Here is a 19,106-nt window from a genome sequence, read left to right on the forward strand (position 1 = left end):
TACCGCTTATCCTCACTAGGGTCGCGGGGCTGCTGGAGCCTATCCCAGCTATCTTCGAGCGGGAGGCGAGGTACATCCTGAACAGGTCGCCAGCCAATCGCAGGGAACATAGAAACTGACAACCATTCGCACTCACATTCACACCTACTGGCAATTTAGAGTCTTCAATCAACCTACAACGCATGTTTTTGGGATGTGGGAGGAAACCGGAGTGCCTGGAGAAAACCCATCTAGGCACAGGTAGAACATCCAAACTCCACACAGGTGGGGCCGGGATTTGAACCCCGGTCCCCAGAAGTGTGAGGCAGATGTGCTAACCAGTCATTCACCGTGCCGGCACATGATCATAAGTACCGTAATTTCTCGTGTATAATGCACATTACCCCCCCCAAAAAAAGTCAAGTCAATGTGCGCATTATACATAGGTATAGGGGAAAATGAAAAAACCATCCCATTTTATAAATGAGAAAGGTGTACACTTTCATTAAAATATGCCACCGCCATCAAAAGGTTACGAAAAAGCTCTACACTTCCATTCCAATATGCCACCGCCACCTAGAGGTTATGATAAAGGTGTACACTTTCATTAAAATATGCCACCGCCACCTAGAGGTTATGATAAAGCTGTACACTTTCATTCCAATATGCCACCGCCGCCTAGAAGTTATGAAAAAGGTGTAGCCTACACTTTCATTCCAATGTGACGGGGGTATATACGACTGCATACATGTACAGTTGTGCTCATAAGTTTACATACCCTGGCAGAATTTGAAATATTTTTTATTTTTCAATTTTATAAATACGACTGATCAATGAACAACAACCATCATTAATTTCTTTATGTTTATGGTTAATGCTTTTCTGAAATCCTTGACAGTTTAATTTGAATCCCATTAAAATAAAATTAAATGTGTTCCACCTGGGCCTTAATGTTTTCTTTAAAGAATTGTACAAATCTTACAAATTTTGCCTGGGTAATCAAACATATGAGCACAACTGTGCGTTTTCTCATTTACTAAATAAAAGTAGGGCTGTTAATTTCAAAATAAGAGCAAGTAAATAAAAACAAAGTATTACGTGTTCAAATGCAGTGCTTAACTTCAAAATAATTATTTGAAAAAACAAAATACAGATAATCCTTCATGTTTTGATCATACGGGTAGAAGCAAATCATGCATCGAAAAAAATGCATTATACATAGGTAGAAGAGTTTTCCAGAATTTATAGCTCAACTTTGGGGGTGCGTATTATACATGGGTGCACATTATACACGAGAAATTACCGTACTTATGAAATAGAAATAATATAATGTTAAGAACAAACTAAATGAAATATCTATTTATACGTATATTTTAAGTGGAAAGCTGAAAAATTATATATTTTTTGCTTCAGTCTCGTCGTTTTTGTTCAATTTCCTCGAAAAGGAACTTTAGAAATTGCATTTTAGGTTCGTTGTCATTTTGGCACTGGGCTTGTCATTCTAGAGTGTTGTGTCGCTGTTGTAGAAGACTGTTGCCTTGTTGCATCCCTATGGAGGAAAAGGTGCCAGGTTATTTATTACGTTGACCTCGTGTGTTTAGTAAACCCGATGTCAGACAAGGATATTCCCAAGGAATCACAGCTAATGGCATCACGCAGATGAGATACTGCATTACATGAGTGATGAGGCTACTGCTTAACTATATGGAATGAGACCGTCACGGTATACTCAGAAGCGACATTAGCGACGCTACATTAGTTACATAGCTTCTGAATGTGACTTAGCTGTCTAATAATTCTTTCTAATTGTTCATAGAATGTAGTACATTGTAGTGAAATGACTAGCGATACGCAAGCTCGTCATAAGTCGTTTAACCAACATTTCAAAAAATGGCTTATGTTTACATTAATAAAAATATGACTGTCATTAGTATGACTATCAATAATTATGCTCACTTACATTTATGTACTTCCTTGTCTGTCCACCGTCTTGTAAGCAAGCTCTTTACCTGACAGCGGGGGCGAAGTCCCATATCCCTCGCTTTCAAGTGAGCTCCCCGACCACACATGGTTTCAAAGGCTATACACCCGTTCGTCTTAGCCCTTCCTCTAGGAAATGGAATACCCCTTTGTTCTCATGCACACACAAAACCAAGGGCTAAGACGAAGGGAAATGGCTAAGGGGTAGAATTGGGATTGGCCCAAAGAGTGAATGTTGCTTGCTTAGTCATTTATTGACACTCCAGTTTAAGTTCACTGTAAAACTAAACTCGCATAACACAAGAAGTTGGGTTCGAACCAGAAATTTTGTATGTAAATTTAACAATCCCACAATTCTCCATGAGGCCAGTGACGCATATGATTGGTTTTGGAAGAAGCACATCGCTTGTCCATCCAATGTTACGCATTGTTTAGAAATGCCGGTGGCGCCATGGTAGTAAACGTTAGCAATTCAATACCATTATTGCGAACCTAGAATGGAAGATCACACGAATACTTTGTCGGTTTCTGCACCAATCCTAACCTCTGAGATGCCGAGCCATGCAAAACAGCAAACAACTTTGAATTTTGGGAGGATGAAATTGTGTGTGTTGGTTGGGAAAAAGTGACTGTTGAGTTAATGGCCGACCAGGAGTCATCAAGCTATTCACATTTACTTTTGTTAATTAATAATGGTAGCGTTGTGCTGCGTTATTGACTGTACATACAGCCTAAGAGCTTTACCACATACCAAAAAAATACCTGAACCTCATCAAAACCTTTGGATCGTGCTTCCATTAAGTGTTAAAAGTGGAATCTACTGACAACCACTGTGTTTGCTTTCAGCACTTTATACAATAGTAAGATGCATAACTTAATATTAACTAGTTTTGCAATATAATATAGATATCATATTATCCCTATGCAATATAATACAGAGATCATATTGTTCCTATTTAATGTTTATATTTTTCATATTAGGCACAAAAAGCAACAACAGATTAATCTCACATTAGCTAAAAACTTGCATCTCATATTTTACCTTTTATAGTAGGCCTACTATTGTATATAAATTACAAATGGGAATTGTACCTGAAAAAATTTGCTCTAACCACATATGCAAACACTGCACGTGTCACGTATAGATACGCTTCATCATCTGAATATTTTCCAATCAATGACTGAATGATTAACACTTATTTGCATGTCTCAAGAGACTTGTAGGCTTTCATTAAATCTTGTGTATGTCAATCAAATACATGTAGCCTAAATATGGCATCCAGTCAGGCGGGAATTGAGTCCCGTATGTCCGTAACTGCATATTGATCAGGCAAATCCTGGTTGCCACTGTTGTAAAGAAGCTTTGCTAAATATCTTTGGTTGGCATCAAACTTTCACACTAAAATAAACCACCATGAAACTAGGTTTCTCGGCTAACTACAGCAATGTGGCTAGAAGAGATTTACATGGTTTAGCCATATTGGCTAAGAGGTTCCATGACCCAGTGCTAACTCCTGGTGTCAGATTGCGATAACCTTGAGCATAAATAATAATTATAAATAATAATAAAATAATAAATAATTTCACGGTATTGCATTTAGTGGTCTAAAATTTATTATTTTGAAAAGTCTGGGTATTTAACAACCACCACCACTTTTTTCATTTAACCACAATCTTATTTTTAAGCAACGTTATATAATATTTTCTAAATGAGTAAGTGTATTGTGTTAAGTTAAAATAAATATTAAAAAGAATCATTTATTTTTTTCTAAATAGAACAGAGTAGTTTGTTAAGTGAGCAAAAACTTGCAGCTCAACAATAATTACATAAAGATTCAATTTATTTCCGGTAAAAAACTATTTAATTTAGAACATATCTTATTTTTTAACATGGTTAAAGCCATTCATCTCCAGCCAACTACTTCAGAACTACAACTACTTCTGCACGCTGCCAGAACTAAGACAACGGCGTGCAAAATCCTCTCGGACCCTCCGCACCTCGGTCAGCAGCTCTTCCAGCTCCTTCCCTCAGGTAGGCGCTACCGATCAATGCAAACTAGAACTAGTAGACATTCCAACAGCTTCTTCCCTCTTGCGATCAACTTCTTAAACACCGAACCTATAATTCCATTACAACAAGCTGGCAATTTTTTGACTTGAGTTCGTTGTCACATTTCTGTGGGCCAATTATGTATTACTCGTGCACTCACTGTAGCTGTCTCGCCATGCTGCACTATTTGCATATAGTGGCCACTCATGCCAGAGTAGCATCTGCTCCATTTGCACACTGATTGAGGAGTATCTGTAACATTTGCACAACCAACATTGTCCCAGATTATCACACTACTCGTCACTTTAAACCGCATACACTCCTTGAAGTCTCAGCGCCCTTTGCACAATGGTCATTGCACCGGACTATTGCAATATTAGTCCTTCGAACTGCTCTAAGTGCTAGAGGACTCTGCATCTTTTTGCACAGTTGTTTTTTGTCAATGTCTCTATTTCTCCAAAGTGTTCTGTAAATTCACTGTCTGTTGTACTAGAGCAGCTCCAACTACCGGAGACAAATTCCTTGTGTGTTTTGGACATACTTGGCAAATAAAGATGATTCTGAAAAAAAGAAAAGTGCTATTCCACATAGCAAAATGATTATCTGCCATATTTTGTAAAGTCAACAGGAAACCGACATAAGATAAGCTAAGGAGGACGCATATCAGAGCGGGGACAGGGCCCTGTATAATCGAGCTAGAAACCAGCTGACTAAAGAAATTAACCATGCAAAGAGGATCTATACAGCAAAGTTGGAAAATAAGTTTAGCGCAAACGACTCTAAATCAGTCTGGCATGCATTCCAATCGCTGACTAATTACAAGCGACGATCCCCCCAAGCTGAGAACAATAGCACACTAGCCAACGACTTGAATACCTTCTACTGCAGATTTGAAAAGGACACTTTCACACCACACACCCACCCGGCCGCACCCGCGACCACAATCACACCTCTGACCTCTGCGTTAACCATCCATGAACAGGATGTGAGACGCATCTTCAAATAACAAAAGATTAACAAAGCGGCACGTGTCCCCATCCTGCCTCAAAGTCTGCGCGGACCAGCTCGCTCCAGTCTTCACTCAGATCTTCAACAGATCTCTGGAAATGTGCGAAGTTCCATCCTGTTTCAAACGCTCCACCATCATTCCAGTCCCCAAGAAACCTGCAATCTCGGGTCTGAATGACTACAGGCCTGTCGCTTTGACATCTGTGGTCATGAAGTCCTTTGAACGTCTCGTGCTGGACCACCTCAAGAGTGTTACAGGTCCCCTGCTGGACCCCCTGCAGTTTGCCTACCAAGCGAACAGATCTGCGGATGATGCAGTCAACATGGGACTGCACTTCATCCTAGAACACCTCGACAGTGCAGGGACCTACGCGAGGATCCTGTTCGTGGACTTCAGCTCACCGTTCAACACCATCATCCCTGAACTCCTTTCATCCAAGCTTCTCCAGCTCAGCGTCTCACCTGCCATCTGCCAGTGGATTTACAGCTTTCTGACGGGCAGGACACAGAAGGTCAGGCTGGGGGAGGCCACCTCATCCACACGCAGCATCAGCACTGGGGCGCCCCAAGGTTGTGTCCTCTCTCCGCTGCTCTTCTCTCTCTACACGAACGACTGCACCTCAGCGCACCTGACTGTCAAACTCGTGAAGTTTGCAGATGACACCACTGTCATCGGCCTCATCAAGGACGGTGACGAGTCTGCATATCGACAGGAAGCGGAGCGGCTGGAGCTGTTGTGCGGCCGACACAACCTGGAGCCGAACACGCTCAAGACTGTAGAGATGATCGTGGACTTCAGGAGGCATCCTTCGCCACAGCTGCCCCTCACGTTGTCCAGCTGCCTTGTGTCAACCGTCGAGACCTTCAAGTTCCTGGGAATTACAATCTCCCAGGACCTGAAGTGGGCGACCAACATCAACTCCGTCCTCAAAAAGGCCCAGCAGAGGATGTACTTCCTGCGGCTTCTGAGAAAGCACGGCCTGCCACCGGAGCTGCTGAGACAGTTCTACACAGCGGTCATCGAATCAGTCCTGTGTTCTTCCATCACAGTCTGGTTTGGTGCTGCTACAAAAAAGGACAAACTCCGACTGCAACGGACAATCAAAACTGCTGAAAGGATTGTCGGTACCCTCCTACCCACCCTTGAGGACTTGCACGCTGCCAGAACTAAGACAAGGGCGTGCAAAATCCTCTCGGACCCTCCCCACCCCGGTCACCAGCTCTTCCAGCTCCTTCCCTCAGGTAGGCGCTGCCGATCAATGCAAACTAGAACTAGTAGACATTCCAACAGCTTCTTCCCTCTTGCAATCAACTTCTTAAACAGCTAACCTATAATTCCATTACAACAAGCTGGCAATTTTTTGACTTGAGTTCGTTGTCACATTTCTGTGGGGCCAATTATGTATTACTCGTGCACTCGCTGTAGTTGTCTCGCCATGCTGCACTATTTGCATATACTGGCCACTCATGCCAGAGTAGCATCTGCTCCATTTGCACACTGATTGAGGAGTATCCGTAACATTTGCACAACCATTGTCCCAGATTATCGCACTACTCGTCACTTTAAACCGCATACACTCCTTGAAGTCTCAGCGCCCTTTGCACAATTAGTCATTTGAACTGCTCTAAGTGCTAGAGGACTCTGCATCTTTTTGCACAATTGTTTTTTGTCAATGTCTTTATGTCTCCAAAGTGTTCTGTAAATTGACTGTCTGTTGTACTAGAGCGGCTCCAACTACCGGAGACAAATTCCCTGTGTGTTTTGGACATACTTGGCAAATAAAGATGATTCTGATTCTGATAACTTACGTACATTTTTTTTTCAAGCTCTGATTGTTTGTTTCTCCTGAAAGTTCATATTGTCAAATGTAAACAGCATGACTTGTTAAGTCAAAGTCAAGTGGCGTCTCATAAACACCTAACCAAAGTCAAGTGCCTCCCACCTCTGCCTACTTGGAACTAGCATTTCTAGTTCTACTGGGCATTGCTTTACGGAATCGAAGTTAGTTTTTGCATTTTAAGAGTTAACATAACTAGTTTTAATATAATTAGGTGTACTTTTTCCAATTTTGTGGTGTACCCTGATGGCCATGACCTTAGCATTTACCTACATAGCCTAATGGCGCCACCGTTTCCCCATCTCTCCTTGCGTGCCTGCCTGTGTGTGGTCTGCTTCTCTTTGTGATGTGCAACAAAAATATGCAGCTGAGTGTAAATGGACTTTACCTTGATATTGTAATAGGTATGTCAAGTTAAAAAAAAAAAAAAAAAAAAAAAAAAAAAAGAAATGCAGTATCACCTGTATGCAGTTTTTGATGCAGGCCGGGGGTCAAATTTAATAAAAATGATACACATGGATGTTGTGGGAGATTGGCGACAGGCTTTTATACAGTCCACATAGGTCTTCAAAAGTTGGTCATGTCTGCCAGAAAGAATACAACACCAAAGGAAACAAACATTTGTTCAGGGTGGTTGGGTTTAGGGTTTGGCTGTGTGGTAATGAACATAGTTTATCAGGTGTTGAACGTGCAACATTTCAATATAATTGCTTGCATGAAATATAGTGAACCTAGTCGATAGGAATTGACTTGTCGGGGCACACAAATGACCACGTTCATTTCAACTGCTCAACTCCAACAACTATCAGTATGTTTTGCACATGCTGTGGAACAATATGGCAACAAGAGCCAGCACTACAAACAGTACCGACAGATTTTATTGTTTTAACGTTCTTCGCGGGCAATTACAGTAGCATTACACTAAAAATACAGTTGACTACATATTAAACACACACAGTACAAATACATACAAGGCTACACGTATATTTTCATAGCTTTATTTTATTATTTTGAACGGTCAACAGCGCCAGCTATCATTAGCAACACTAGAGTCTGTTACTGGACGCGATTTAGTAAAATAAAGCAAACTTTAGCTGTCGTCCCTGTTTGCAAAAGAAGTATCGTAAATCGTTACTCACTGGTGGTAATCTTCACGAGCAGCTCGCGAAGTTATTGTAATATTTATAGTGCTTCTCCACTGCTTGCATGTGACAGTTTAGCGTTCCCAATGAGGAGCTCGATTTATTCACTGTTCCGTCCCACTCCCTCTGGGTCGAGTGTGACGGGCTCGGTTTCGTTTGACGTCCTAGATCTCGCCCGCCTTTAACATGTCGGAACGTAAAACGAGCGTATCTTCTTTCAATGTCCTCTGTTGACGCTGATTGGCCAGTTCAGCCACGGCATTAAGGTGAAAAAAATAATGCATTTCCGATTCCTGTCATTACCAAAATAAAATAAACGTATACAGCAGCTATTGGGAAAAAATGTGTGCGAAATTGTGACTTACGAAATGGTCGAATGAGATACTATCCAAACAAAGTCAGTACAGTGTAATTACATTTGAAGTCGTGTATGATGGTTTCAGAAGCTATCACATTCCTGTTACACATTTTTGAAGCATGAGACACACACACACACACACACACACACACACACACATATATATATATATATATATATATATATATATATATATATATATATATATATATATATATATAAGAGGTCACCTGTGCTATATATATATATATATATATATATATATATATATATATATATATATATATATATATATATAATCAAGCACAGGTGACCTTTTACTTGAGGATTTTTTTTTACATTTATTTATTTTTATTTTTTTTGTATGCATATGTTAACTATCATACAACAGTAAACACAAAATGGTGGTTTTGTTGGCTGGGCACTGGCCAGAAATGGAATAGAGTCCTCAAATAAAAGACTGATAAATAAAAAATGAAAATCATGAAAGGACTGCTGCCAGGGGGTAAAAGTGTACATTTTAGTTTTGTTTTTCTACAATGGCATTGAGTGAATTTTTTACCAAATGAAGAAAAAAAAAAGAGAAATAAATATATAGTATATTTTACAATCCTACATTTATCCAATACTGTGCTGGTGGCGATGGGCGTAGACACCGTATAGTAAATCCGACAAGTCTGTTTTGGATGAGGCGGGATAGAGACTGCGCTGCCTTTCACACAACGCCGCTCTACCCTCATTAATTGCAACTTTTGAATCAGTGGTTGAACAGTGTCGTGTTTTTTTTTTTTTTTTTTTTAATGTGTGTGCGCTCAAGTACTGCGGAACACCGAAGGCAAGTGAACGCACCAAATATCTGAGATTAGTGAGGTTGACACAGAAGGTCCGCAGCAGCTAAACTGCATCCCCCCCCACCCGCCCCCCAAAAAAGAAAAAAGCCACTCATTCAACCACTGGACTACTGCTCATCATCTCGCAGGCTCTCATCGCGTCCGAAAAGGAGGATGGACTGGATAAACTGAGGTAAAAGCAACGTAGCACATTGCATTGTCGCGCAAATCCATGTGCTTCTTGAGCTCGCACCACCAAGTTGCAGCTTGCGCCTTACTACAACTCAATATAACAACGAGGGGGTGTTGCGAATGCAATAATTGTGAACTATATTGACAATTCAATAATGCGTCGTTGATCAGCTGAAGTACGGCTTTTTGTCATATCCCTACTCGTTAATGTAACACAGAAGGACATTTTGTTGTTGTTGTGGTGTTTTTTTTGCCCGATTAGTTGCGTTAAAAATAAATTTATTTGTAGGCTCATTTCTGTAATGGTTTCAATGTTTGGAGCGAGTTGCCATCTCATCCTTTACTATGACATTGTTTTCGCTTCTTCTGTTTAAATGAGTTGCCATGGAGATCCTTACGGTGCAACGTCCTCTAATTACCTTATGTCGGTGGCAGGACATGCTTTCTTTTTTCAATTTTCTTTTGTACTGCCATATTCAGACGAATATGCGCAAACGACCGAAGACTAAGTCTTGGGAATGCTCTAAATAAAGTTATCTGCATACTGTCGTCATTTTTTTTTTTTTTTTTTTTTTTTAAACAGCCAGCTTTCAGGTGGAGGAATGCATGCATTCAATTAACTTAATTTTGCTTGAGCACTTAATTGACAACCAGTTCTTCTTGAGCATCAACACCCAGATGCTATAGCCTGCGTTGAATTGTTGTATAGTATATAGTCTATAGTCAGTCAGAACAAATGGTGAGTTGTCAGGGTTTATTGATGATTATAATAATAAGGAATTAAACAAACAAACAAACAAAAGTAATTATTAGTACCCACGTTAAGTCACTCTCAGGTAGATGCTTGTTGTAGAGTTTTTATTTTTTTTATTTTATTTTTTAAACAAGCCAATTCATGTTATTAATAAGATCATATTGAAGGGGTTTGATCTTTTTTTTTTAGGGAGAATGTTTACTCAATTTATAAGAGACGTGACTTAGCATTACTGTAATTTGCCTTGTTAAATATTCCTGAACCTCAGACGAGGTGAATAGCCACGGCAGAAATCCAACAGAATCTGCGGTTTTTGTTAAAATTGTTTTTCATCATCCTCGCCCTCTGTTACTCTTGACCCGTCTTAAGGTTAAAATGTCATTTTTGTCGTGGTACTGAATGGACTCGAGGCTATCTTTAGGTTTTATTTATGTGCAAATTTATTGAGAAAGTTCTGTGGCATACTATAGTTACTCCTTGATATTTGAGTGCACAATAAAAGCTGGTAAATGTCAGATCCTTTGTGCGTATGCGAGTATGCCCTGACAAGTCATGGCACCATCAGGGTATGACTCCCTTATTTGAGCATCATTCGAACTGTACACTCCAAGCATCGTCATGTATGTGCGTGTATGTGGCTGTCATAATGCATTCATAAGCGCAGATGGTACAAGTTCAAGATATGTAAGCGGTATTCTCTTCACATGACATGACAGACCATTTCTCACACAACTGTGAACGTTTTTTCATAGTTTCCTCTTTTGGACCGTGACTATGTATTTCAGAATTAACATCATGGTACGTCATAAACGGAATAAGAATAACATGCGTTCTTTTTTTTTTTTTTTTCCCCTCAGTTTTTCCTCAGTAAATTCTTAGCAGCTGTTGGACGTCAGGGAAGATTAATCATATACAGGCAATTTTTCTTGGATACATATCATTATGCAAAACGGATCCGAATGATAATTTTATAATTATGTAGTATGTACCAGAGTGGAAGTTTTATCCAATAGTGTCTGGGATGGTTATTTACTCAACTGCAGACACAACTGGGCATTTTGCTGATGTTATCGCTCATAAAAACAAAACAAAAAATCGGCGTGGGTTTTAGATCCCCACTGCATCCCCACTGCTCTTGAGTGCACTTCGTCATGATTGACCTGTCAGGCAGTATGGAAACTAAAACCACCCCAGTTGGTGCTCCTGGATTTAAGTGCAGCATTTGGGACTGTAGATTACTTTTTCAGTTTAAACAAACTAAATAGTTTGATCCATCCATTTTCCGTACCTCTAATCCTCACTGGGGTCGCAGGTGTGTCGGTGCCTATCCCAGCTATCTTCGGGCGAGAGGCGGGGTACACCCTGAACTGGTCGCCCGCCAATCGCAGGGCACATATAAACAAACAACCATTCACACTCACATTCACACCTACGGGCAATTTAGAGTCTTGATTTAACCTACCATGCGTGCTTTTGGCATGTGGGAGGAAACAATAATTTTACTGCTCAAACAGTAAAATCAGATGCGTGATCGGTTATCGTTTTTTTTTTTTAAACTCGCTGATCAGTGATCGGACCCAAAAATCTTGATCGTGTAAAGTCTAGTAATTACATATAGTATACACAACACGTTGATGAATAACCAGTTTTGAAATCAGAAGCCTATAAAAACATGTTGTTCAACTCTTCCATTTCTTTTCAAAGGGGGATTGATAACAAAAAAATGCTTGCAAATATTTCAATGGCATGACGCCAGAACACAATGATCAATTTTGATTTGCTTTCTCGGGCCACATAAAATGAGGTGGTGGGCCGTATCTGGCCCTCGGGCCACCAGTTTGACACCTGTGCCTTAAATCATCCATTTTTAACGTGTGCACGCCTGATGACTGTAATGCTCAGCTTCCTTGTCCCCCAAAGAGTAATTTACCACATTTACAATTACATAAGCATTCAGCAGCCCGGACTCTGCAACGGCTACCTGTACACTTGAGAATAAATTTGAAGTTAAGATACTTTTATTGTTTTTTTTAAAATGGTCTTAATGCATGGCCTTGGGCTGCCTGAATCATCATGCCTCCATTCACCATATGATTCTGGCCTTTTAATAATTTGTAAAATGAGAACCAAAGCACACGGCGAGGGATCTTTCTGTTAGTACAGCCAACGACTGAGGAATAGCTTTCCTAACGACCTCAGGGCTGCTCAGAATATTCATATTTTGAAAAGCAACTCAAGAACTACATTCCTCATTAGCCTGTCTGTTGGATTTACAGTAAATTTATTTATTTAGTTAAGTATTTTATATCAGACTGCCTTTTATTCTCTCTTAGTCTGTTCTTATTGCTTTTGATCCTTCTGCTTTTATTTGTGATTTAAAAAATTATGGTTAAATGTTGATATTTTATATTGTTTTCAATCTCTTCTTTCTTGTGTTGATAGTTCTATGATTTACATATGTTGTATTTCATATTCTGTGCCCTGCGATTGGCTGGCAACCAGTTGAGGGTGTAGCCCGCCTCCTGCCCGATGATCGCTGGGATAGGCTCCAGCGCTCCCGCGACCCTTGTGAGGATGAGCCGCTCAGAAAATGGATGGATGGATATTTCATATTCTTATTCGTTTTCCTCAGTTCTTTGTTCTTTCGCTCTTGTTTATTCATGTCAGGTTTACTCTGCCTCAAGTGTTTCCTCATCAATGGTGTTCCCTGACAGGTTTATCATCATACTGTCAGTCATACGGTCCTACTGCTGTGTTGTGTATGCAGGGGTGCAGCCAGGGAAAAACATATTCCTTCTAGCCCCACCTCATCAATGCCACAAATTGAAAATACTCTTTTCCAGGCCCCCTGTCAGTCTTGGATCTGAAAATTGTCATGACTTTTCGTCTCCTTATGGCACCCTTTTTGTGTCTGTGTGTGTCATCATGTTTCTAGACTATTTATTATTGTGGAAAAGCCCTTTATGATGCAATGTTTGTAGAGAAGTGCCATATAAATTTAAAAGAGTCCTCTATTTGAGAGGACGCCTTGCACATGCTTGTGTTAGGGTGGAGACAGACATGATGCAGTCTGTTTATTGATTGAATGAGTTAATACTTCCCTGTTACAGTGGGAACGGAATATAGTTTGTCATAGTTTGGCGCTTTCTCTTGTGTGTCAAATTATTCTTTGTTCCTATCTCATAATGCATTGCAGGTGGAGGTGGAACTAATAGTTTCCTAATGGCTCCCTCAGTGTCACTTATCATTGACACACCTGCCTGAACACTGGGAGCGCTCTGTTACAGGTTGCACTTGCCGTACAGCTGTAAGACCATGCCGATATGTATTTTGATGGTCGCATGTTGTATTAATTGATGTTTTTTTAAACCCTTCTCTCATGGGTTGGTTGGTTTAAGAAGTAATACAGAATAAAAAATGTTTGTCGCATTATGTTTACAGCATGTGAAAAACCACCATACCCATCCATCCATCCGTTTTCTGTACCGCTTCTCCTCACTAGGGTCGCGGGCGTGCTGGAGCCTATCCCAGCTATCTTCGGGCGAGAGGCGGGGTACACCCCGAACTGGTCGCCAGCCAATCAAACCACTATACCATGTTGACCTTAATGTGTACAATTTAGACCATATGACTTCATATGACAATGCAGATAAGTAAATGTTCTTTAATTATGTATGTGTTCAAAAGTGTAACAGTAGGTCAAACATTTTCAAAGTCTCAGACATATTAATAGTCCTATTTTGAAAAATATGTTATGAAGGAGACACGCTCCAACCCTTCCCGATACCTGTCGCACGGTCACGGTAACGTATAGTTTCCCACCGAAGGTTCAGGGTCCTGGTCAGTTGAGGACATGTCAGAGGACGAAGAATCTCGTTCTCCCCCAGACCTCCTAACGCTCCTATGACCTATGGACATCCCTGGGCATCAAGTACAACCCGACGACCCCCGCACCGGAACTGTGTTCTGTAAACTCTCAACACAAGTCCATTATCCTCACATTTTCAGGAAAAGTTGTAGATCCATAGGCGAAGAAGCTGCACTTTTCCTTGATTTGCCCAGCAGACATGATGAGCCCTAGACTGCTCCCTCATCAATCCATGAATCTCCTCCACTGCTTTACCAAGCGTCTCAGGACGGAGCGACCTCCGATCCTTCGTCGTCCATTTTGTCCTCATTTTCACGGCCCTCTCCCAAGAATCCATGGAGCAAGATTTCAATTCTTCCGTCGCCACATCCATCAAAAAGACAGAATGTTTCCCGTGACAAAATGTTCTATTTGTCAGGGTTAGGGTTAGTATTGGGTAAAGGGTGAATGTTAAACAGGGTTGGGGGGGGTTATTTTTTCATGTTAGGTTTAGGGATTAGGGGAAATGTTAATTTTAGGAGACTGGTCAGGGTTAGGGACTACAGCTGAATGGCACATAACCTTGAGAAGGAGGAAGTGATTATAAAAAAAAAAAAAGTTTCAACTGCTATTTTTCAAATGTAACTAAAATTGTAATCATGGAAATTTCCTAGCGCAAAGGTAATTTAATTACACATTCTCTCCCAGTAATGTAATGGATTACATACATTTTATGATTACATTCCATAATGTCGCTATTTGTAATCACTTATTGCCCAACACTGGCCGTGACTTTATTTGTCTAGTGGAATTCGAGGAATTTTACAGAAATGTCAATTTTGTTGACCCCCCCCCCATGACTTGGGAGCTTGACATTTTCAAGCCATTTACAAGACTATGCTGTCTGAAACACGGTCATGTCAAAGCCAAAAGGTAGGCTTATCTGTAACTGACGCATGGTTTCTACTTGAGAGTACACGTAGCCACTATTTGAGGATGTAATTGAGACTTATGCTATTTCATCACAACATGCAATTGTACTGCATTTGTTCTTCACCTATCTGGAGCTTCATCTTGTTTCTTATTTTTCCCTTGAATAACAATTTTTTTTAATGTAATATTAACTACGACTACTTCTGAGGAGAGAAATTAATAATTAAAATGTACGGTTGGGAAACACTGTATGTGTATTCCACACCAAAAGATATTTGGTAACCATTTCCGATCAAACACTGATCACAATGCATTTTTTTAATTTGTAATTTTATTTTTTAATGACCACTGCGTCACCAAGCAGCACAAACTAACCAAAACATTAAAAATCAATGGGAAGGTCACAATAAAACACAACTCATTAGAGGATTTCCATCAGGTATTTAATGGTTTGTGACCCATTAGAGAAGTTCTGACCTTGTTCTAGTCTGCTGTAAAGGAGACACTATCCATTAGAATCTCCTTTTAAATATCACCATAAATATTATGCTCTATAATGTGAGCAACTCCATCCATCCATCCATTTATTTTCTGAGCCGCTTCTCCTCACTAGGGTGGAAGGGGAGGAAACCGGAGTGCCGGGAGAAAACCCACGCAGGCACGGGGAGAACATGCAAACTCCATGCAGGTTCTGGGGATTGAACCCCAGTCCTCAGAACTGTGAGGCAGACACTCTAACCAGTTGTCCACCGTGCCGCCTAAAGTGAGCAACTGATAATGTTAATCATATTATCGTTATTCCCACCTTATAGTTTCATGTTCAGTGGAGCATTTTATTAGCGAGGTTGCATGGGGATTGTTGAGCAGCAGCATCATTACTACGGCAATGCTATTATGCGTTTGTCATTTCATTTAGAGCAAATATTATTTGCCTTGCACCCTTGAGTACTAAAAGTAGCACTAAGCAGGCCCAAAAAATGGCATGTAATGGCAAATAATGCAAATGAGTTTCATCCGTTCCCAACTTCCAAATTCCTATTTTAATTCCTGTTTATGTAAAAACATGTACACCCTGTATTCAAACAATAAACCATGCATATTAATTGTAAACATAATAATTTAAGTTGATTTAAATAATAATTTAAATCAACTTAAATGTGTATTATTTAGCTTTTTTTGGTTGCGGTGTGATGGCATCAGTGGATGGATGTGGAGGGAGGGAAGGAGGAAGGGTTACTCCTTAGAAGGGGAGTCACCCTCCATGATTTGACTGGGTAATTCTCCTTCTGGGCTTTTTTTCCCCTTCTCTTGTCTCTTTGCTTCAACCGGATCTCTCTCTGCAGTAGCTTTCCTTCCGTCTTTGAGAAAAATGCTTTGTAATGGTAGTCACTCCTTTGGCTACACTAGCTGCCTTTATTACATCTTTATTCTTTAGGACAGTCGAAATTGTCGACTTAGCCATACGATACTGGTTAGCAAGATCCGTAACACGCACACCATTTTCATACTTAGAGATTATCTCCTTCCTTAAATCCACTGTGGTTCACACGACTTTGCTTTTTTCTTTGCTGCTGGTAGCACTTCTTTCTTTATTTGGGCCCATGGCTAAGAAAATTGTACTGGGAAAAATAAAACAAATAATCTTGAGAAGCACTCACAAATGTGATGAGAGTGTTCACGCTATGACTGCCCGACTCGAAATGGGCAGTGGCTCGTCTCGGTCGGTTTGGCTCGGCTACCCGTTCAACATGCGTTCGGCTTTGCTCGGGTGTTCGGGCTCCAAGAATTTGGTCGAACTTTGAGGCATTTTTTACTGCGATTTTTTTTTTTTTTTTGTGGTCGAAGTTCGATTTGTACGAGTCGCCAGTCGTTCGAATCCCGTTGTCTTTGCATATGTTTTCCGCACTTATTTTCAAAGATATTTAATGTATTTAGAAGCGCAAAACGGATATCTGCTTAGAGCCGCTTTAATACTTTAAGTGGTAGTCTTGGGTTTAATGAATATCACGTCTACACTGAACAAAAATTCAAATTCAAACTCAATTGGGCCCATTTTTCACGAGCTGAACTCAAAGATCTATGTACACAAAAGGCCAATTTGTCTCAAATATTGTTCACAAATCTGTCTAAAGCTGTATTTGTGAGCACTTCTCCTTTTCCGACATAAGCCAACCACCTCACTGGTGTGACATATCAAGATGCCCACCACACAGTGCAACATGTCTCCTTCACATAGAGTTGATCATGTTGATTGTGACTGTGGAATGTTAGTCCATTCTCTATCCAAGTTGCTGGATATTGGCTTGAAGTGGATATGCTGTTGTTTGTATACGCCGATCCAGAGTATCTCAATCATACTCGACAGGTGACATGCCCAGTGAATATGCTGGCCATGCAAGCATTGGGATGTTTTCAACTTCCAGGAATTGTATACAGATCCTTGCAACGTGGGGCTATGCACGATCATGCTGCAACATCAGAAATTCTTTATGCAAACCAATTATTTCAGTAGCTCGTTTGAGATGGTTTTGGAGGTCAAGAAGCCTTGATGAGGAGGTCCTGGGTGGTGTGGTTACACATGGTCTGTGGTTGGATGTAGTGTCATATTCTCTGAAATGCCATTTTTGTCCAGTTTATAATAGCTTACATACATGTGTATTACTTTGGTTATGGTGCACATATGAGAACATTTGTGTGATTTAATCATGGACGAGATGTGTTTTGTGGCTTGTGATATTGGGCAGTCATGGAAAATAAGTAGCAGCCCAGCATGAATGGCCCTTTGTGGGTCTGACACCTGCAGCGCTCAGCCTCCTGATCCTAAAGTGATTAACATGCACCTCCAAGCGCACCGGCCCACCCACTGCACACCCCCTTGGCTGCCCATGCTGGCACAACCCTGTTGTCTTGGCACTTGTTTCACATTGCTCCTATTGCTAAGGATATAACTCAGGTCTTTGTCTGAGATAGACCAATATAGTGATGATTGAACTGTGGTAAAATTCAATTAATAAGGGAATACAATCAGAAATACCTTAAAGTTTGAGTGCCCCAATTTGGAGACGAAAACTTAAAAAATACACCCCCAAAGCTCAAAACTATTTTTGGAGTTTGAATTATCATCATACATGATGTCATATCATGCGAGCTGTCAGTGTACCTCCTGGGTTGTGTATACTACTGTTGTGAGCTGAGGTATGCTGCACCTTTTTCTTCAATAAAGATGGTAAAAAAATCACTTCAGCAGGCAAAATGTTTGCCACAATCAAAGGATTAACCTTTCATGCGCGTTATGCTTCGTATACTTTGGCTTGTTTTACACATTTACTGGTTTTTTACTGAAAGGACAGATGAAGAGTAGAAGACTTCTCATGATGAAATTAGTGGACTCATTTTTAATTTTTTTCATGTTAGAAAGACTCACTTTTACTGTATCTAGTGGTCACGGCAGCAGGTTATGAGGCAGCAGGTTATGAGTCCTCGAAAAGCAAAATGACCCAAAATACAGCTAAAAACAAAAAAAATGACTGAACAAAACATTGGACTATTCTGAAGTGGACTCCTCGGAGCCATGATCTAAGTCCTATTGAACATACTGTGTGTGGCAAGAGCTGACGCATGCAGTCTGGAGAAGACACCCTTCAAATCTGAAACAGCTGGAGTAGTTTGCTCATGTGGAATGGGCTAAAACACCTATCGAAAGGAACAAAAAAGTCTCATTGACTGTTCGAAAAATCATTTGATTACAGTGATTTCTTGAAAGGTTTGCAACAAAATATTAAGATAAACATACCATCATTTTTGTCAAGACCTTTTATTTGTTTTGTTTGTTTATTAATATAATTCTGGTAATCAGAAAAATACAGCGATGCCGGATTGTCATTGTAATTGTCAGTTATTTTGACAGTTATTAGTCAACCATTCTGTGTTTTTATTTCTTTAATGGAGGGGTACCAGTTAAGCATCATTCAAATATTGTGTTTTGCTTCATTGACTGCATGATAATCCATTTTCCCCGTCTTTCACCTTGCTTGTAATTGTTGCTCTGTATACCACACAACACGAAACAAATATTGAGTTTCCTCTCCTGTATGTCTACCATGTCCCGATGTGGAATATGTACACCTCCACTGGGAAAGCACATATAGGCAATGCTAAATATACTGTACATAGCGTGTTACGTTGACAGTATCTA

The 19,106-nt window shown here is 40.3% G+C and overlaps 2 protein-coding genes across 12 annotated transcripts in view; one reads left to right on the top strand and one right to left on the bottom strand.

Annotated features, from left to right (window-relative positions):
* tango2 (transport and golgi organization 2 homolog (Drosophila)) overlaps nt 1-8,150 on the bottom strand; it is a 51,889-nt gene extending 43,739 nt beyond the window's left edge. Inside the window, exons 1-2 of one of the 2 annotated variants that reach the window (XM_061766559.1) lie at nt 7,995-8,150; nt 7,317-7,439 (exon numbers count right to left, since the gene is read on the bottom strand). In XM_061766559.1, the coding sequence (XP_061622543.1) occupies nt 7,317-7,372 (56 nt within the window). In that variant the 5' untranslated portion in view covers nt 7,373-7,439; nt 7,995-8,150. Of the gene's footprint in view, nt 1-7,316; nt 7,440-7,994 lie in introns of those variants that run through there. The other variant, XM_061766560.1, reaches the window with a different exon arrangement.
* Nucleotides 8,151-9,276: 1,126 nt separating this feature from the next.
* arvcfb (ARVCF delta catenin family member b) overlaps nt 9,277-19,106 on the top strand; it is a 272,320-nt gene continuing 262,490 nt past the window's right edge. For 9 of the 10 annotated variants that reach the window (XM_061766564.1, XM_061766570.1, XM_061766569.1 and 6 more), the window contains exon 1: nt 9,277-9,378. The gene's annotated coding sequence lies outside the window, so the exon portion shown is untranslated. The remainder of the gene's footprint in view (nt 9,379-19,106) is intronic. The other variant, XM_061766566.1, reaches the window with a different exon arrangement.

The sequence above is a fragment of the Phyllopteryx taeniolatus genome, chromosome 3 (genome assembly GCF_024500385.1).
Source record: "Phyllopteryx taeniolatus isolate TA_2022b chromosome 3, UOR_Ptae_1.2, whole genome shotgun sequence".
NCBI lineage: Eukaryota > Metazoa > Chordata > Actinopteri > Syngnathiformes > Syngnathidae > Phyllopteryx > Phyllopteryx taeniolatus.